Source organism: Rhinatrema bivittatum, chromosome 8 (genome assembly GCF_901001135.1).
Source record: "Rhinatrema bivittatum chromosome 8, aRhiBiv1.1, whole genome shotgun sequence".
NCBI lineage: Eukaryota > Metazoa > Chordata > Amphibia > Gymnophiona > Rhinatrematidae > Rhinatrema > Rhinatrema bivittatum.
Window position 1 is genome coordinate 202,198,598 of NC_042622.1, and position 21,171 is coordinate 202,219,768.

Consider the following 21,171-nt stretch of genomic DNA (forward strand, 5'->3'; position numbering starts at 1 on the left):
GGTTCTAGAATTTGCTGAAGTTAGGAAAAGACAGAATTTATAAAAACAAAGAGGCTGATTTTCAAAGGCTAACTTTGGGAGTTAGGCTCCTAAGTTGGCCTTTTTGAAAATGTACTATGGCTGAGTCCCTAAATTTAGGACCCTGAAAGATGAGTGGCTATAGAGGCAGAGTTAGGGTGGGGAAACAAATTAGGTGCTTGGCACTGATTTTCAGCACTAGCCATCTAACTTAGGCTCCTACATCTAGGCAAATGAATACAGGTTTTACATTTAGAAGCCTATGTTTTAGGATTCTAAATTTATGTGTATTTTCAGCTGAAAACTTAGGGTCGTAATTTGCGCACCTAAATTTTGCAGTTTGGCGCTTTTTTTTTTTTTTTTTTTTTAATATAAGCCTCTGAGTATTTATTTTGGGGACAATTTTGAAACTGGCTGCGGGGCTTGTTGGCATGTTGCAAGCTCATTTTTAAAGGAAATTCTTCATGAAGCACAGTAAAAAAAAGTTTTGAAAATTACCCCTTTAATTACTGCGTTGGCTTGTTAATCCAGTAATAAAGCTTTAAGCCTTTCAATTAAAACACTGGGAATTGGGAATTCACTCCAGCTCCACAAAGGCAGCTCACTCATAAAAAGCAATTAATAGCTTTAGAAGAAAAAAAAAAAAAAAGCAATTACATTTTTTTTATATACATTTCCTGAGCCAGCTCTGGGCCCCACCAGCGACTCCTAAGCAAAAACTGACCCTAAATTTCACAAGGCTGGACATGACACATCCTGTTTGGGAATTTATAAATCACTGTCATCATAAAAAAATAAAAAGAAAGCCCTGGGGAGGGAGGAGAAGCAAGGATCATGAGGAATTCCTTCAACAGAAGATCTAGGAGCTGCAAGAGGGTCACACAAGCGTTCCTTAGTGTTGACTTCGGTGTCTCCACGGACACAAGTAGATGCGTTCGTAGGAAGTCAGTGCGTGTCCGACACTCCCCAACAAGAGGTGGCTTTCGGCTGAGCGGTTTAAGAAAAACAAAACTCTTTTTGAGTTCCCTTCCCTTGAGTTTGATTCCTTCTGTTACTGTCTCCTAGCCTGAGAGGGTGGCCTGGAGGCTCAAGGAGGGGGGGTTCCCCTGGTCCTAGGGATTACGGAGATTTCCCTTGGGATCCAAGAGTGGACTTCTGAGATATTCCAAGGAACCAGAAAAAGAGGTCTCAGAGCGGAGGGTTAGTCCCAGACTCCTCCATCTGCTGAGAGAGGTTTCTTCAAAGTTCTGGAGAAAGAGGGGCTTCACCGTGGTGAGTCAGAGGGGAGCGGGCCTTGCTGGAGGAAGGTACCACACGGCTGCTGCATACAGGAAAGTGATCAGTTTAGGACTTTCTGGACTGGATCAGAAGGAGGCTCCAGTTCCAACGGGAAAGGAGTTTGCATCGTTTTCAGGTACCATTAGAGAAGCTCCCAGGGAGGGTCCCCTGTGAAGAGTGCCTCCTGCCAGGCGGTGCAGCAGATTTACCAGACACTGTGGCGGTGATTTGTTTTCCGAAACTTTATTTTTTGTATTGATGTTCACTGCCCAAAAAAGAGTAGCTTCTGTGAATCTTCAGCTGCAATTAAGTATTCCGTAAAAGGATTTATTTCTGAACAGCAGCTGACTTGTGCGTTTATTTTACTAGAAGAAACAGAAGACTTCTGCAGGAAGCCTAAGGGCCTTAAAGGACTTTACCTTTCGCTCCTGTGAGTAACAGATCTCAGGAGCATGGATCAGAGCGTGGCCGCAGCACGCCCGAGGGAGCCTCCCCCGCTAATGGATGCCCATGTCCTTCCAGTCGATAGTCGGCACCCTTTCAATTGTGTTCGAAGAGTTTGGCGGCGGTTTTGCAGCAGTGATCTGGTGATTCAACCTACTGACTTGAAGATGATTTCAGTTGCAATATACAAACCGTTAACAGACTCTAACTTGCCACAAGACAAATTAAAGACTTCTCCAGTTTTTTCAGTCATTCTTACCTTTGCTCCCACAGTATTTGTAAGACACAGGTGAGGTTCTCAGCTTGGCGCAACAAAAAGAACAGATATGTCATCTCTAGTGTACAGTATATATTCAATTTCAAGAGATACCATGAACATTAAAAAAAAATCTTTCATACCTTCATGATCAAGGCTCTTTTATCTAATGATCAAGAATTGTGTCTTTATTAAAAGAAGGCTGCCATTTCCTCCCACTTTGAGCAGCATACAACATAAGACCTTGGTAGCCTAGCAGCAAGAAGAGAGATGTGGCTAGCCCATGAAACCATTCACGACATCAGGTTTCAATACATGGCAATTGAAATGGCAAGGCCATGTTTCTTCGTCATGTTGCATGACTGCACCATGATTGCATCTCGGAGGAAGTAACAGGCTTTTACATTAAAAAGTAAGTAAAGTACTATTCTTACACTGAAACGGGACATCAGAGGTGCTACTAATGATGACAGTACCAGAAAGCAAAATGGCTTCCAATCGTTGAATGATTAAACCTAGAGAAAGATCGCTGTATGGAAAGTAATTATAATCTCCTTGCATAATCCATGGTTTCACTGTATTTCAGTATATGCAGGATTACAGTCGGAGGACAAAGTTGCTCTCACTTAAAAGGGCAGTCAGTCATATTAGGATCTCAAAAGTTGTGCAAATCCGCCAACAGTGCAGTTGATAAGGAAAAGGTTCCTGCCAAAGGCATCTCTTGTTCAAAGAGTCCTTTCCATGCCACGCCGATTGCTTTGGCATATTGGTGCCCACCATGCAGCGCGATGATGCTGTTGAGCACTCATACCACCTGCAAGCCCCTGTCGTGCCCATCCAGCTGCACCTTCAGTTTGTGAAGCTCTTCTATCTCCCGGTTATGGCGTTCTGTTTTGTGCCGCACCAAAGAACGGTAAAAATGAATGGTAAAGATGACAAATATGAGCCCCACAGGCACCATAATAATGGTGGAGATCAATGCTGCTTGCCACCCGGCGTGCCCGCGCGGCTCCCGCACTGTACTTGTCTCATTTCTGATACGCGCGGAATCTATCGGAAGGAATTTTATCCAGCACAAGAGCACAACTTCTGCCAGAAATAAGAGGATTCCCAGAGCCGTAGAGAAGCCCCACGCCAGCTCAATATAGGGGTGCATCCGATCATGGGGAGACTCGTTGACAGAGTTCAGGTTGTGAATGTTGCTCACGGCCTCCACATTAGGCAATATGCATGTGCTGATGAGAAGAGCAAAGAGATGGACGGCCACCAGCACGGTAGTACAGGCACTAAAAGCAATCAGCAAAAGCTGTGGGTACTTATATTGCATCTCTAGCTGAATCTCCACCATGGCAACCTGGAAGGGGTATAAAAAAAACAACAAATATGGAGAAAAAAAAAAAAAGATTAATTAAAGATTTGCTAGGGTTTCAAGAGTATCACAGAGATGATGGAGTCCGGATGACACTGTGCTGTAACAGCACCCTCTGCTGGTTCCAGAGTGAAACACAGAAACAGAGCAGAATGTCAGCAGATAAGGACCAATTGGTTTACCCAATCTGTCCATTTCTACATGACTGCTGTTCTGCCAGAGATCCTACTCCGTGTCGGGTCCCCTCCCTCTTTTGACCAATCATTAAGATCCCATTGTCTGTCTCCCAGGCATGCCTGAATTTTTTTTTTCTTTGTTGGCTATTACCATCTTTGCTAAAGTAAATTCCACTGTAGCTGAAGAGTTCAGCCTGAGAGTATACTAACCCTTCCAGCCCCTTTGCCAGCACTGCCTCATCTGAGAAAGACTATCCAGGGAAAATGAAGGCAAGGGGGACAGACAGATGGGGGAAAAAATGCCAGTGGTATCACTAGATTTTACTTTTTGACACAGACACGGACTAGGTAAATAGAATATATACACCTCTCTCTGTGAATCTGATTCATTTCTTAAATCCACAGAAAATGTGGAGTCTTGTTACAATGAAATCCACTAACTCAGGGGATTCATTATTACAAGAGGTTATCTCCCAAAACACATCACCTTCTGTTTAAATCATCAATACAAAACACTGTATTAAAACCAATGCAATGCAAACAATACTTGAAAGGAAGAAGTCACTCATGCAAAAAGGAAACAGCAAGCACACCATTAAATAAAACACAACTGAGACTGAAAATGGCTGATTTATATTCCATCCACTGTAAGTGGGGCATATTTCAGATCACTAGAAATCCTGGTCTCCCTAAATATGCCCACATTTTCCAACCTCCCTTGTGCCAACAGCAGCAGCTATTTCGGTTTTCCCAGGCAGCGACTTTCTTGAGAGTGAACGGTTCAGGAGACATTCGGGGCTGACAAAACAATACTCATGATGCGAACCAAGATATCTAGGACGGACAGAAAGCGAAACCACTAGAGACCCTCCACTCACCCACGAAACCAGCCCGCAAGGCGTGCTCAGTCACACACCTACATAGGTTTCATCCCATACCAGTTATATTTACTCCACAAGTCTGGCTAAGCCTCCCTCGTGCCACATAGTTCCTGTGTTCCCGGGGACAAAATCTGTTCAACTGATTTTAATTTTTTCTCCCATGGAAAAGTACAGGAGGCAGGCCAGCCATATACAAGTCACATGAAATGAGATACAAGTGTCAGGAGAGAGCTCTTAGAGCTTAAAGCAAGGCTTCAGGATATCCACAATGAATATGTATTATGCATGGGATAAATTTGCATTTACTGGTGCTCTAATGTATGTAAATGTTATCTCATGCATAGTAGTTGCATGAGATAACATTTACTGGCTGGGGCAGTTTGGGAAGCCCCGTCTCAAAGGTACTTTTTCAGCAGGCGTTTGTGCTACTTTTAAAAAGACAGTACCACCTTTTCTGCCTTTTTAAAAGCAGTTCAACAAACCCTGCCTACCACACAACCAGCCTAATACCTCATCTCTAAACACCCTCTCTAACGTACATGCATTACCCGAAGCCACACTATGCACAGACATCCATATTCCTGCACTCACATCCATCAATCATGTCCATACATCACTTAAAACACAGAGAAGGCAAAATTTAAACTATACACGTTTTTCTGAAAATACTAGAAAAAAATGTTTTAAGTGTTCGGTTTATTGTTGCCTCTTCTTGTTGGGGAGAAGGTGGAAGAGACAATTTATCTGTACATACCATGATTTGACTGCATGCATGACCACCTGCATTATTCCCTGTGTTGGTTTAAAACATTGGGAAATGAGCAGGCCTCATTAGCCTTACTTCAGTAGATCATTTTATCAAAATGATAAAATGTCTGTGTGTATTGTGGTTTGTGTCTGTCCTCCTTTACAACTTCAGAATGGCCGGACCTAGCTGCACCAAACTTCCTGTAGTGATAGGTCCTTCAAGAGACGACATCTGACTTCTCCACTTTTCAAAAGCTCGTGGTTGGTATTAAAGGGAACAGACACGATAGGGGACCAAAGTTGGCAGTTTTCTCATAATACCATACATGTAGTTTGTGTGTGTGTGTGTGTGTGTGTCCCTTATAACTCTGAAACGGAAGGGTCTAACTCTACCAAATTTTGTGTGGAGGTTAGAGTCTTTGAATGACCTCAGTCTGTTCCACTTGTAAAACTTGCTGAGCGATTTTGACCGGGGGGGGGGCTATCTAGAATGTCATACTTTGTAATTGTTATCATGTAAGTCAGTTTCTCCAATGCGAGTGATGGATGGAATGTGCAAGGTTGCAGTTTCCTGGCAGGAGTGACAAATGTAAAAGCCTTGAGCACTGTATAAGGCCACGGCTGCTGGAAGTGTGCCCTCTGAAGTCCTGTATAAGGCCACAGCTGCTGGAAGGATGCCCTCTGAAGTCCTGTATAAGGCCACGGCTGCTGGAAGTGTGCCCTCTGAAGTCCTGTATAAGACCAGGGCTGCTGGAAGGGATGCCCTCTGAAGTCGTGTATAAGACCAGGGCTGCTGGAAGTGTGCCCTCTGAAGTCCTGTATAAGGTCAGGGCTGCTGGAAGGGATGCCCTCTGAAGTCCTGTATAAGACCAGGGCTGCTGGAAGGGATGCCCTCTGAAGTCCTGTATAAGGTCAGGGCTGCTGGAAGGGATGCCCTCTGAAGTCCTGTATAAGACCAGGGCTGCTGGAAGGGATGCCCTCTGAAGTCCTGTATAAGGCCAGGGCTGCTGGAAGGGTTGCCCTCTGAAGTCCTGTATAAGGTCAGGGCTGCTGGAAGGGATGCCCTCTGAAGTCCTGTATAAGGCCAGGGCTGCTGGAAGGGATGCCCTCTGAAGTCCTGAATAAGGCCAGGGCTGCTGGAAGGGTTGCCCTCTGAAGTCCTGTATAAGGCCAGGGCTGCTGGAAGGGTTGCCCTCTGAAGTCCTGTATAAGGTCAGGGCTGCTGGAAGGGTTGCCCTCTGAAGTCCTGTATAAGGTCAGGGCTGCTGGAAGGGATGCCCTCTGAAGTCCTGTATAAGGTCAGGGCTGCTGGAAGGGATGCCCTCTGAAGTCCTGTATAAGGCCAGGGCTGCTGGAAGGGATGCCCTCTGAAGTCCTGTATAAGGCCAGGGCTGCTGGAAGGGATGCCCTCTGAAGTCCTGTATAAGGTCAGGGCTGCTGGAAGGGATGCCCTCTGAAGTCCTGTATAAGGTCAGGGCTGCTGGAAGGGATGCCCTCTGAAGTCCTGTATAAGGCCAGGGCTGCTGGAAGGGTTGCCCTCTGAAGTCCTGTATAAGGTCAGGGCTGCTGGAAGGGATGCCCTCTGAAGTCCTGTATAAGACCAGGGCTGCTGGAAGGGTTGCCCTCTGAAGTCCTGTATAAGGTCAGGGCTGCTGGAAGGGATGCCCTCTGAAGTCCTGTATAAGGCCAGGGCTGCTGGAAGGGATGCCCTCTGAAGTCCTGTATAAGACCAGGGCTGCTGGAAGGGATGCCCTCTGAAGTCCTGTATAAGGCCAGGGCTGCTGGAAGGGTTGCCCTCTGAAGTCCTGTATAAGACCAGGGCTGCTGGAAGGGATGCCTTCTGAAGTCCTGTATAAGGCCAGGGCTGCTGGAAGGGTTGCTCTCTGAAGTCCTGTATAAGGCCAGGGCTGCTGGAAGGGTTGCCCTCTGAAGTCCTGTATAAGGCCAGGGCTGCTGGAAGGGATGCCCTCTGAAGTCCTGTATAAGGCCAGGGCTGCTGGAAGGGTTGCTCTCTGAAGTCCTGTATAAGGCCACGGCTGCTGGAAGGGATGCCCTCTGAAGTCCTGTATAAGGTCAGGGCTGCTGGAAGGGATGCCCTCTGAAGTCCTGTATAAGGTCAGGGCTGCTGGAAGGGATGCCCTCTGAAGTCCTGTATAAGGCCAGGGCTGCTGGAAGGGATGCCCTCTGAAGTCCTGTATAAGGGCAGGGCTGCTGGAAGGGTTGCCCTCTGAAGTCCTGTATAAGGTCAGGGCTGCTGGAAGGGATGCCCTCTGAAGTCCTGTATAAGACCAGGGCTGCTGGAAGGGATGCCCTCTGAAGTCCTGTATAAGGGCAGGGCTGCTGGAAGGGATGCCCTCTGAAGTCCTGTATAAGGCCAGGGCTGCTGGAAGGGATGCCCTCTGAAGTCCTGTATAAGGCCAGGGCTGCTGGAAGGGATGCCCTCTGAAGTCCTGTATAAGGCCAGGGCTGCTGGAAGGGATGCCCTCTGAAGTCCTGTATAAGACCAGGGCTGCTGGAAGGGATGCCCTCTGAAGTCCTGTATAAGACCAGGGCTGCTGGAAGGGATGCCCTCTGAAGTCCTGTATAAGACCAGGGCTGCTGGAAGGGTTGCCCTCTGAAGTCCTGTATAAGACCAGGGCTGCTGGAAGGGATGCCTTCTGAAGTCCTGTATAAGGTCAGGGCTGCTGGAAGGGATGCCTTCTGAAGTCCTGTATAAGACCAGGGCTGCTGGAAGGGATGCCTTCTGAAGTCCTGTATAAGGTCAGGGCTGCTGGAAGGGATGCCTTCTGAAGTCCTGTATAAGACCAGGGCTGCTGGAAGGGTTGCCCTCTGAAGTCCTGTATAAGGTCAGGGCTGCTGGAAGGGATGCCCTCTGAAGTCCTGTATAAGGCCAGGGCTGCTGGAAGGGTTGCTCTCTGAAGTCCTGTATAAGGCCACGGCTGCTGGAAGGGATGCCCTCTGAAGTCCTGTATAAGGTCAGGGCTGCTGGAAGGGATGCCCTCTGAAGTCCTGTATAAGGTCAGGGCTGCTGGAAGGGATGCCCTCTGAAGTCCTGTATAAGGCCAGGGCTGCTGGAAGGGATGCCCTCTGAAGTCCTGTATAAGGCCAGGGCTGCTGGAAGGGTTGCCCTCTGAAGTCCTGTATAAGACCAGGGCTGCTGGAAGGGTTGCCCTCTGAAGTCCTGTATAAGACCAGGGCTGCTGGAAGGGATGCCCTCTGAAGTCCTGTATAAGACCAGGGCTGCTGGAAGGGATGCCCTCTGAAGTCCTGTATAAGACCAGGGCTGCTGGAAGGGTTGCCCTCTGAAGTCCTGTATAAGGTCAGGGCTGCTGGAAGGGATGCCCTCTGAAGTCCTGTATAAGACCAGGGCTGCTGGAAGGGATGCCCTCTGAAGTCCTGTATAAGACCAGGGCTGCTGGAAGGGATGCCCTCTGAAGTCCTGTATAAGACCAGGGCTGCTGGAAGGGATGCCCTCTGAAGTCCTGTATAAGGCCAGGGCTGCTGGAAGGGTTGCCCTCTGAAGTCCTGCAGGCTTTGCTGTGGCAGCTGAGGTTCCATTTTAGACTCTTCCCACCCTTGCTTTCTTGGTGTTGATGTGCTCAATGCTGCTCTGACATGTGGATTCAAATTCTTTTTCTCCTATCTTGGTGACCTTGGATAAGTCACTTTGGGATCTATTTACTGAGATGTGTTCACATGTCAACAACCAAATTTGGCACTTAATATGTGGTGTAATATCTGCTTAAATATTAGCGATAACCACACAAACAGAATATGAATGAGCTACATTGCATGCGGATACATGAAAATCAGCTCATTAATATTAAAATGGATTAATTGCAAATTGTGTTAAGCCATATGATGTGCATTAGCCAGAAAAAGTTAATGACACTTCCACAGGTATAGTTAATTTTGGCCAATAGCATCGACAAACTAACGTTCCTGCCAATGTTTGGCAAAGCCCTACACCCCCCTTGTCAATCTCCGAAAAGGGCAGGAGATGGCCTGGAGTAAACCCCCACCCTCTGCCACAAGCTTCTCCCTCTCCTCCCCCCCCCCCCCCACAAGCAGACCTCCTGCCCTGAGCAGACCCCCTTCTCCTACCAAAGGCCAAGAAATCCATCTTCCCCTGCAGAAAGCCCTCCATATCTCCCTATTCCTCCTAAACTCCCATCTCCTTTAGGTGCCCCCCGCTACCTGAACAGCTAAGGTGCCTGGGAGTCTCATGAGCAGATGCAATTTTTCACTCCTGCCACAGCCAGCTCCGATGTTCAAAATGTTGCCAACTAATGCGAGACTCCTGCCTTCCTATTCGTCACGCCAGCCAGGATCCCTGGAATTAGCCCAGCACATCCATCACCCACGCAGGGAAAATGACCTACATGACAGAAAGCCCTGCTTGCCTCTCGATGCTTCAGCACAGCACAGGCAATAATGTGGGTCATTCGGCATGAAGTCAAGCATAGCACGTACAAATAAATTGTCTGCCTCCTCCCCCCACCACAAGAAGAGACTACAACAGACAGACATTTTAATTATTTTTCTAATATTTTTAGGGACGTGAGTATAGTTAAATTTTTCTGGTAGCTTTAGAGATGTTTGAACGTGATGGGGGAGCGAGGGGGGACCGCACACATTATGGTGATAGAAACCACTTAACGTGGTACTGACTGAGAGCTTAACACGCTTTAATAAATACCACATTAATACAGCCACAATAATAAATGCTTTTAACATGCTTTACTAAATAGGGGGTCGTGTCTCCCCTTGCTGCAAGTGGCTGCTTAGATTGGGGGCAGGAACTCAAAGTATCTGTATGAAATTTTTTGTCCAGCACCCAGACTTAGGACACTACATTATAGCCAAATGGAGACATTACTTGCCTGATAATTTTGTTTTCCTTAGTGCAGACAGGTGGACTCAGGACCAGTGGATTTATGCTCCCCTGCCAGCAAATGGAGATGGAGCAAACTGACGTCACAATATTTATAGCCCTGTAGTGACCCCAGCCTGCCAGTATTCTCTTCAAAAGCAACTGTGGACAGACTTGCAAAAAACACATGATTAAAAATAGGTAACCAGAACTGTACTCAACCAACCATAAACACTGAACTCACATAAGATTCTAGGTATCCCAAGCTAGGGACTGGATGAACACTTACTAGTAATCCCTTGTGACTCAGAGCCCCACAGGAGGACTATTGACTCACTCATGCAGCAGCCAAGGACGGGAAGCTGAGTCCATCTATCTACACTAAGGAAAACAAAATTATCAGGTAATTTCTCCATTTCCTAGTGTGTAGACAGATGGACTCAGGTCCAATGAGATATACCAAAGTTAATCCCCAATAGGGAAAGAGGCTGCCCACAGTCCAGTCAACACCGCACATGCCAAGGCTGCATCCTCCCGGGCCTGCACATCCAGACAATAAAACGTGGAAAAAAGTGTGTAAGGAGGACCATGTCACAGCTTGGCAGATATCAATAGAAAAACAACAGACTAACCTCCGCCCATGACACTGCCTGAGCCCTAACCTGAGCAGGCAACGGCTTTACAGCATCCACATATGCGGCCGTGACCACCTCCTTAATCCAATGAACTATGGTAGCCCGCAAAGGTGGAGTACCCTACTTATTCCTGCCATGGAGAACAAACAGGCGATCCGTCTTTCGAAAAGACTCAGAGCCTCCAGATACTGCACAAGACGCTTAACATCCAAGGAGCACAAAAGGCGAAATTCCTCCGCATCCTTGACCTTATCCAGGGATGGCAAGGAAATGGACTGATTCAAATGAAAGTCCGAGACTACCTTGGGCAAGAAGGATGGAACAGTAAGAAGCTGTAATGCCCCCAGAGTCACCCAAAGAAACAGCTCACAGCAAGACAAGGCTTGCAGCTCACAAATCCGACATGCAGCACATATAGCCACCAGGAACACAGTCTTCAAGGTCAACAACCGTAAAGAAAGGCCACAAAGTGGTCGGAATGTAGGGCCTGCCAAAAAGTCCAGCACCAAATTAAGACTCCATAATGGAACCAGTAACCTCAAGGGAGGCCTAAGATGCTTTACTCCCTTCAAAAAACAGGCCACATCAGATGAGACGACGAAGAAACACCACTCACCAAGCCTCTGAAATAGGCAAGAGCCACAACTTGCACCTTCAAGGAATTAAGGGCCAAGCCTTTATTCAATCCATCCTGCAAAAAATCCAGAAGAAAAGGGATCTTAACTGAACAAGGAAGAACGCCCCGTTCCTCACACCAGGCCTCAGAAACTCTCCAAACCCACACATAAATCAAGGAAGTGGAGAATTTGCAAGCGTGGAGGAAAGTGGCAATCACCGCAGTGGAATAACCACGCTTTAACAAGCAAGATCTCTCAAGGGCCAAATTGTAAGACAGAATCAAGTCAGATCCTCATGAAGAACCGGTCCCTGCTGAAGCAGATCCATGTGCGGCAGAAGACGAAGGGGGGACCTCCACCAGGAGACATCGCAAATCCAAATACCACGGATGCCTGGGCCAGTCCAGTGCCACCAGGAGTACTAGCCCCCTGTGGCCTTTGATCTTGTGGATTATCCTACCCAGCAAGGGCCACGGAGTAAAGGCATAAAGCACTCTGTCTTTCGGCCAGACCTGTTCAAGAGCATCTATTCCCAGGGATCATGGATCTCTCTTGCGACTGCAGAATCGAGCAACCTTCGCATTTCAAAAAGTCACCAGCAGGTCTAGGAACAGAAGGCCCCAGCAAGCCATAATCAGCTGAAACACCTCGGCTGACAACACCCATTCTCCTGGGTCCAGATTCTCCCTGCTGAGAAAGTCCACTCTTACATTGTTTTTTCCTGCAATGTGAAAGGCAGATATCTGCAGATGACCTTCCGCTCATTCCATCAACTGGTCTATTTCCTGCGACACTTGCTGGCTTTTTTTTTCCTCCCTGGCAATTAATATAGGCCACCCTCGATGCACTGTCTGACATCACGTGAACCGCTTGATTCCGCAGCTAAACTGCAAACATGCCAGCTGTACCGCCTGGGCCTCCAGGCAATTGATGTTCCAGTGGGACTCTTCGGCATTTTAGCATCCCTGGGCTGTTAACTCCAAACAGTGAGCCCCCCAAGCATGGAGACTCGTGCATCTGTTGGAAGTACCAACCAGGCTGGAGAGGATAAGGGAACTTCCTTTCTCAGATGATCCTCCTGTAACCACCACTGGAGGTGGGAGAAGATTTCTATCGGCAAGTGGAGCCGAATCACATAATCCTGAGACTGCAGGTTCCAACAGGATAGCAGAGAGCACTGAAAAGGACGCATATGCACCCTTGCCCATGACACCACTTCCAGGGTAGTTGCCATCAAGCCAAGTACCTGTAGGTAGGACCACACCATCTGGCATATGGTGTTCATCAACTGACGCACTTGAGACATCAATCTCTGGATCCGAACTTCCGGTAGGAAAACTCTGTCCTGTCCCATGTTGAACCGGACCCCCAGATACTCCAACGACTGGGATGGTTGAAGATTGCTCTTGGTCAGGTTCATCATCCAACTGAGCTCTTGCAATAAGGAGATCACCTTGTGTGTCACCAGGCAGTTCTCTTCCTGAGACTTGGCTCGAATCAGCCAGTTGTTCAAATATAGATGCACCAGGATTCCTTCTTTTCACAAGGCCGCCGCTACTACCACCATAATTTTGGAAAATGTTCTGGAAGCGGTAGCTAGACCAAATAGCAGCACCTGAAAATGATAATGGCGCCCCAACACCACAAAGCATATCGGATGGGAATATGAAGGTAAGCCTCTGATAGATCCAAGGAGGTCAGAAATTCCCCCAACTGCACGGCCATTATCACCGAGTCCAATGTTTCCATGCGGAAAGAAATCACCCACGAATGACAGTTCATCCTCTTGAGATCCAGGATGGGATGAAAGGAGCCCTCCTTCTTGGCCACAACAAAATAAATGGAATATCACTCCATACTTTCTTGAGACGTGAGCACCGGAACTACAGCCCTCAGTCTGAGGAGCCTTTGAAGTGTGAACTCCAGTGCCTGATTCTTCTGCGGAAAGTGGCAAGAGGACACCATGAACACGTCCCAAGGAATACTGCGAAATTCCAGTGCAAACCCTTCGCGTATCACCTCCAGGACCCACTGGTCCGACATAATCTCAACCCACCTCTAATAAAAGAGAGACATCCCCCTCTTTCCTGTTCCAGAAGGTGGGTCGGCAAACCTTCATTGGGAAGCTCGGGAAGGTCCACCAGCCGAGCCTGCTCCTGTCTTGGGCTGTCAGGGACGAAAGGACCGAGACCTACCAAAAGGCCAAATCCATTGAAAGGTCGTCCTTCTGTAGGGATGAAAATGCCTGGAACCCCAGAAACGACCCCTCATACCAAAAGGAGCTCTGTAACTGTTTCTTATCCTCTGGCAACTGAGGCACTGGAGACTCGCCCCACTTACTAGCCAGTTTCTCCAACTCGCTCCCAAACAAGAGCGAGCCTTTAAAGGGCATCTTGGTAAGACTGGCTTTGGAAGCTGCGTCACTTGACCAATTTCACAACCAGAGTTGATGCCTGGCCGCTATCACCAAAGCCATTCCTCTGGCTGAGGGCCGGACCAAATCACAGCCTGCATCTGCTAAAAAGGTGGCAGCAGGCTCCATAACCACTCTGGAATTCATTCTAGACACAATCTCCTGAGAAAGAAGCAGACAAGATCTCGCCACTGGGTCGCAACAGGAAGCAATCTGTAAATTCATCACCACCGCCTCAAAGGCTTGCTTAAGAACAGCCTCAATCCTTCTATCATGTACATCCTTCAAGGCCACTCCTCCCTCTACGGGGATAGTCGTCCACTTAGAAACAGTACATAAAAGAGCATCCACTTTGGGAAAACGCAAATGCTCTCTCACAGCCGGATCCAGGGGGGTACAGGCCTTCCAACGTCCAACCCCCTTTAAAATTTGCCTCTGGGGCATCCCATTCCAGATCAATCAATTCTTGAATGGCATCCATCACAGGGAAAAAACAAGAGGTAAGAAACCAAAATGGGATTCTTCCTCGGCTCTGACATAGCATACAAACCAGGGACACCTATTTGTTTCAAGGTATGGGAAATCAGGGCTGGCAGTTCATCTCTATGAAAGAACTACAACATGGTTCAATACGGTTCCAGCCCTGGAGGAATTTCCCCATCTTCCAGGGAATCAGGATCTACCTCATCAGTGCCATCCGGATTCCTGTCAGGAACACCCTCGGGGAGCTGGGGCAAGCCCTGGCACTTAAGCAGAGGACTGGAAGAGGGAGGAGCCACCGGCTGAGGGTCCAACCAGACAGAAATGGAGGAAGTGGAGGACTGCGCCTTGAAAAAATTCCACCCAAGAAAAAGCAGCCGAGTCCAGACTAAGCCCAGAGCTGGGCCAATAGAACTGCCCTTGCCAGCGGAGGAGCCAGTTAAGGGAGAACAAAGATCTTACGTCCCCCCAGTCAAGGCAGAGACCAACCCATCATCAGAATGGGAAGAGCCAGGCTTAGCAAACTCCGAGGAAGACAATTCTCCCTGAGCGTCTGAGCAGTGCCAACACAGGTTAGAAGCCAGGTCAGGCTGAGAAGCCCTAATATGACTGGCAACACAAATAGGAAGACACTTAGGCTTCTTGCTTACTGATGTTATCGCTGTGGTAAACATGCGATGTAACAGTTTGCGCTCAAAATGAAATGCGCTCAAAAAATAAGCACCTAGAAGAAAGCGCAGTAAGGCGAACGCACAACCTGTGCGCCAAGTTAAGCGTTAAAAATGGTTTATGGGCATAAAAAACGCACCCAAAAACCGAGTGCTCATGTGCGCAGAGCCGACACACTGCGCACATTGACGGCCTATAGAGGGCAGCAGAACTCGCACAAGAGCGAGTGAAAACGGCAGCCACAGCCTACCACATGGCGTGCAAGAAAAAAGCCTAAATGTGGGGCCTAGCCCGCCAGAGGCCACTCAACCCACCAGGCTGCCCAGTTCCCCAACCCCTACGGGAGCAAGAACAAACGTCAGTGCGGCGCACCGAGAACGGAGACAAGAGAGGGGTTTCAGGACTTCCTAACTGTCTCTGATTTAGGGTAAAACCTTTTTTTTTTCAACCTTACCTGAACTCAGCGTTTACCAGCTGAGTACAGAGACAGTCTCCAGCTGCGGGGGAAGAGGGCATCTGCCATCACTGCCTCGCTCGGCCTCCTGCACCCGCTGCCTTTCAGCTGATCTAGCAGCTAAGTCCACGCCAGGCAACCCAGCTACCGGACCAAGGCACACCTCTGAGGGACCATGGAAATCGCCTTAGAAATTCTCAACTGGGAAAGGGACCTTTAGCTATCACCGCAGAAGAGCAGGGCTTTCTTTTCCTAAATTTAGAATTTCTCCTTCCAAAAGCTCAAAGCAATCCCCATAGGGAGTTGCACATCCACCATCTGCTGGAAAGGGAGAGCACTGGCAGGCTGGGGTCACTGCAGGGCTATATATACTGTGACATCAGTTTCTCCGTTTCCATTTGCTGGCAGGGGAGCATAAACCCACTGAGTCCTGAGTCCATCTGTCTACACGCTAGGAAAATAAAAATAAAATTCATTAAAATAATGAAAGTAGTGCAGGGGTGAGTAGTGCATGGTCTTCCTTTGCCAGCTGAGGGACCTATAGGGCAGGACATCTCATTCAATGATGAACAGAAAAGATAAGAGAGAGCTATTGATGCATTTTGCCTTCTGCCGCTCCTAGGTACTATCAATGATGGGGGTGTGCCCCACCTCCATCTCCTGGACCTCTAGTTTTCTGAGGATGGCCCTCTACTATAGACCTCTAATCCCCTCTACCTGAAATTTCTTCTTCCCACCTCTTCCTCCAATTCTTTGCTTTCTCTCAACTAAGCTCAGGCTGGGTCAGGAACTGACTAAGCCTGTGGCTCTGAGCAAACAGGCACGGAAGTGTCCCAGCCCCCTCTCCTGGCTTTCATGCAAGAGGCCGGGCCTCTAGGCCTGGGCTCATGAGCTTAGCCAATCCCTGTGTGGTGCCTTGGGATAACAGCAACACCAGAGGGAAATCTAATTCAGACTGGAGGCCTGCGCGTTAGGGGGAGCCGTAGTGGGAAGGGATTGGAGGTCTGCAAGATGGTATAGGGTGGGAATTTTGTCACTCCCAGAATTTTGCCACCTTAGGCACAGACCTAGTGTGCCCGTGCATAAATCCAGGACTCAACTTGGTTAACAAAAGGCATTTTGTAATATTTTCACACAACTGTCCTTCCATGCTAGCAGTTCTTCATGCTTTGTACCCTACTGAGCCATCGCAGGTGTGTTTAAGGCTAAAGTAAGGCATCTTCTATATGTGCTTCAATGCTGGCTCTTTGCCCTCCTCCTCCCATTGCATTCTCTGGAGCTGGGCCAAGTAAATGCAAAGATATTCAAATGAGGTTGGGATTTGAGGTGTGGGCTAGCTGTTTATGGCTTCTTGTCCTTAGAGCAGATGCCATTTCTTCAGCATGCTCTGTACACCTGCACCACCCAATTTCAAATATTGCTGGCATCATCAAACCAACTTTGCATGTGTGAAAAGGAATAATGAATGAACCTCATGCATATTTTAATGAGGCAGATAAAGCCTTCAGCCCCACAGACCTGTACAAAATCCCTCATTATAAACTCATCATTAGCCCTGAGCTTCAGGAAAAGCTGTTTAAATCAAATAAATTGAATCTCATTCTGGACTCCCAAGGAACTGCTTTTCAAACTCAGGACAGCCAATAAGATATTAACCCAACCCTTCCAAACAGTTACTTATCTCAGTCTCCTTGCCAGTCTGAGTGAACTGACCTCATAGTGACGTTTTAAAATTAAATATTGAAGTTTATTAGTAGTGAGGTGCACGTATTAGCACAACACAGCTCATCTGCACACATTCTCAAATACTGTCACTACATCCCAGCAGTCATGTAGTCTTCTAATCAACTTGAACACAGCTGAAGTGATCTCTGCAGACAGAATTACAGGGGTGAACTAGGAGAAGCGCCATATGCATGGAGCTCCCGACTTTGCACAACTGTTAAACACGACAGAAATTACAAAGCTTCGACATTCCAGCAGCCAAAGAAGGCAAGATCACCATCCTAAAACTGGAAAAATTGGCAGCTCTGCTCCAGCCCTGCTTGCTGAGACCATACATCATCAAACCCTTCAACCCAAAGAAATTCTAAGGCAGGAGTTGGCAACCTCTAGCATGCAAGCCACATGGTATCACACGACGCCTCTTTTCCTCCTTAAATACTGGAAGATGTTTTTCAAAACTCATACACTGGCTGGGCTTCCGGATTTCCTTAGGGGGAAGGTCTACTGCTCCCCAAAGGTGGCAGAATATATTTCATCAGGGACACACACACCTTCTTGGGGTCTGGGAAAGGATTTGCAATAATGTCCTTGAGCCCGCATGCCTGAGTCCCAGTGCCCCAACCACATAGGTTTACTACAGGAGCCACCTCTGGTTGATGAGAGCTGGCAGCAACTCCCTTAAAAATAGCTGCCGGTGCTCCTCTTTCATCATCTAACAAGCGTCAAAATGATAGAATTATGTGCCTCTTTCTCCCCAGGGCATGTTAATCAACATTCCCAGCCAGCCAAGAAGCAGGAAGCCAGAGATCAAGCCCAGGCCTCCCAGGCAACAACATAGAAATCAAAGATTCACCAAGATTCAGCACTGCACCAGCAAGAGGTTAACACTTACCATTGCAAAACCAGACAGCAAAGCCGAAGTGCGACTGGAGGCTTTAAGCTTGGCCCTGCTGAGGTAAAGCTTCCTCCAGGAGAGGGCCTGGACAGAGTGATGATTGGAAGTAACCAGCTCTAAATAGCTGCGCCTCACCCAGTCTCGATAATCCATGCCCTTGTTAGTACGCTCAGAGCAGACAGGTGTGGAGGAACCCACTGGGACGTTCAGCTCACCGCTCATGATGCACACCAGACAACTGGAAGACAGCAAAAGACAGAACAGACGTGACCTCACAATTAGCAGTTTTAAAGCAGCAACATCCTTAAACTCAGCTTCCATTTAAAAAAAAAAAACAAAACACCAAGGAGAACTCAGTCAATTGTTTTAGTAATCTTGGCTCTCAGTATCAAACTTGTTTGAGATCAAACACTGGAGGAGGTGATGTTACAGAGGCAACTCCCATCGCATTATAGGTAATTTCCCTAAGCGGACAAGCTGACTGTAGCCAGAACTTGGCAACACTAAAACAAAATTAAAACGCTTACTATTATTATTATAAATTATCAATTTCTGTTTGCTCACTGAGCGAGGCTTTGCCCTTTCATTTAAAGGTTTAAGGGTCCTTTACTCTACATATCTAGCCATCAGCATACTGCACTGTAGGATGTGGCCAATCAGAATAAAACCTTGCCGTACCATTGAGCTGCAGACAGTACTGAAAGGTACTTTATGAACACAGCACTGGCAAAGTGAGATGTAAGCTGCCTGTGCTCCCTGCAGTGCTATAATCCTATTATAAAAATAACAAGAGTGGAAGTCCCTATGCACTAACACAATTGGGTCAGCTGCAATAGCAGATGGTGCAGGACAGTCACAAGGCACAGAGTGTAGACAGTTCCAACATTAAGGTTTAGGGCATTGCTTACATGCACCCTTACTGCCATCCTCTCTGCATTCAGTTAATACTATTTAGCAAATAATTGGCAAGAGCAAAAAAAAAAAAAAAAAAAGTTTTCAACCAGCAAGTGAGGATGAGTCATGCTGAGAGGGCTTTTGACACTGATGAAAACTGGATTGATCATGAGGATCATGATTTTATTTGGCTCCCATAATTTTTGAGTAAGCCCATGTTTGCACCAAAGCAGCAGGATGGATGGTTTCAAATGCAATCCAAATCTGCACCTGTAACATAGAGAACATGGGCAGACACATACTATAACCAACTATTGACGGTTTTAGACATGTTTACAATGATGCTATAAAGCAAGGTTTACTTTTGCCAGGAGCATGGCAGCAGGGCCAGCTTTAGGGGTGCTGTCTTCAGGGGCAAGGAGGCAGCATAGAAGGGGCCCTGCCCGGCAAGGATTTGCAAGCTCTGCTGCGGCTTAAAGCAATGATTAAAACTGGATTTCCGAGATGATACCTGATAGTTTGTATAAGCAAGAAGGAACAGGCCTTCTCTCTCATATCTCCCCCCCCCCCCCCCCCCCATATCACCAACAGGACACAGGTACTGAAATGGCAAGATGGAGATGAAAGGAGGCAAAGGCAGACCCTGAGTAGCACAATGGCCGATGACAGAAAATGACTACCCAGTCTGCCCCAGTTATTCCAGTCCACACTGCATGGATATATTTATGTATTTCGATTTTTAGCCCGCTGGATCACAGTATACGTTCCTAGCAGGTAACAGCAATAAAATTATATAGCACAAATGACATATAGTGATAAAAGCAGAGCAACAGAAATAAAACCTTGATATACAAAAAAATAAATAAAATCACTCTCAGCTGCCAGCTACAGCAGTTCGTAGGATATCACCACCTGCAGGGACCCCTCCCCCTCTCCCCGCAGTCTCCAAAGCTTTGCCTTTTCCTCCGGCGCTGGGCCCGGGCTGGAGAGGATGACACGGCCGTGCAGCGGCAGCTCTCCCGCAGCCTAGCAGCAGGCCCTGCATCCCCGCACGCAAGCCATGTTGGAAATTAAGAAGAATCCCAAAAGGTGGAAAAAAAAAGAGAGAGAGAGAAATAAGGATGAGGGGCAGAGAAGCCGATGCGGGGGCTCCACCTGACAGACATAGATGCAAGCCATTCTCTGATTGGCCGGGGAGCGCCCGCTCCTGATTGGCTGACATTCTCTTGCTCTTCCTTGCCCCCCCCCCCCCTTTCTCCCTTCCCCTCTCCCCTCTCCCCTCTTTGCTTGCATTGCTGTAGTTTAAAGGCAGGGATGGTGATCTCGGCGCGGCATCCTGCCTTAGTGAAATAGTGAGGGTGCTTGGCAATGAAAGGACGAAATAATGCAGGAGGAAAATATTTCAGGCATTTCTCACTCTGCACAGTCCTCCTGGCCGCAGAGAAGGTTCTTAACCTCATCCCAGGTCAGCTGAAGAGGTTGATCCATCCCTGGCTTTCCCTCCTGGAGAGAGGCTGTGTGCACCTTGTGCTCCTGAGGCAGATATTTAAAACCCTTTATTTTCAGGTATTTTCATTTCCTTAGCCTTATAATCTTGATATATTTTAGTTAGGTTTTTGTTGAGGCATCAGTCCTCGCTTTTATTTAGAGTTTATTTCATTTATTTAGACTGCAGTCTCTTCCCTTTCCCCATTTACTACATACATTTACACTTTTAGTGTGAGTTTTGTTTTAGGCAGGGTTAATTTCAAGGCACATTTCCTTTCTTATTTGCTTTATAGGTTTAAGTTCTGTTGTGCTCTTTCTTTCAGCCTCCCATTGGAGCTGAAGGCAGAGTTTTATTTCAACTGCTTTATTTGATGTAGTATTTAATTTCAATCCTTCCTTTTTTATTTTATTTTAGTTGTATAAGTTAAAAGAGCAGCAAGCTCTTACCATTTTATTTTTGTTATTTAATCACTGAAGGCCGGATTGTAAAACCTCAGCGCATGTAAATCCCAAGGTTTACGCGCACGGCCGGGCCTTACGCGCGCCAGGCCAATTTTCAAACCGGCCCAGCCGTGCGTGTAAACCCTGGGACGTATGAAAGTGCCGGGGCCTCAAAAGGGGGCAGGGCGGCCCAGGACAGCGCCATTCCTCGCTGTCCCGGAGCCTCACGCGCCGGCCGGCTGCCAGCATGCGCAAGTTACTTCTGGTCAGGCCCGGAAGTAACTTGCAAAACAAAACGTAAAAACAATTAAAAATGGGTTTTAGAGGGTGGGGAGGAGAGGGGAAGGGGAACCGAGGGTAGGGTACAGGAAAGTTCCCTCCCAGTCTGCCCCGATCTCGTCGCTGTGCAATTTTGCAA

At 47.7% G+C, this 21,171-nt stretch overlaps 1 protein-coding gene across 3 annotated transcripts; it reads right to left on the minus strand.

Moving 5' to 3' along the window:
* Positions 1 to 349: 349 nt before the first annotated feature.
* Positions 350 to 19,994, minus strand: ORAI2 (ORAI calcium release-activated calcium modulator 2). Of its 3 annotated transcripts, none has more exons than XM_029613037.1 (3): positions 19,697 to 19,994; positions 17,928 to 18,168; positions 350 to 3,350 (listed from the first exon to the last, which is right to left on the minus strand). In XM_029613037.1, the coding sequence occupies exons 2-3, from the start codon at positions 18,150 to 18,152 to the stop codon at positions 2,802 to 2,804; spliced, it is 774 nt and encodes a 257-aa protein (XP_029468897.1). In that variant the 5' UTR covers positions 18,153 to 18,168; positions 19,697 to 19,994; the 3' UTR covers positions 350 to 2,801. The 3 variants fall into 3 exon arrangements, with proteins under 3 accessions (XP_029468897.1, XP_029468896.1, XP_029468895.1); XM_029613036.1 differs by having other exon boundaries at positions 19,782 to 19,993; XM_029613035.1 differs by having other exon boundaries at positions 19,737 to 19,993.
* Positions 19,995 to 21,171: the final 1,177 nt, after the last annotated feature.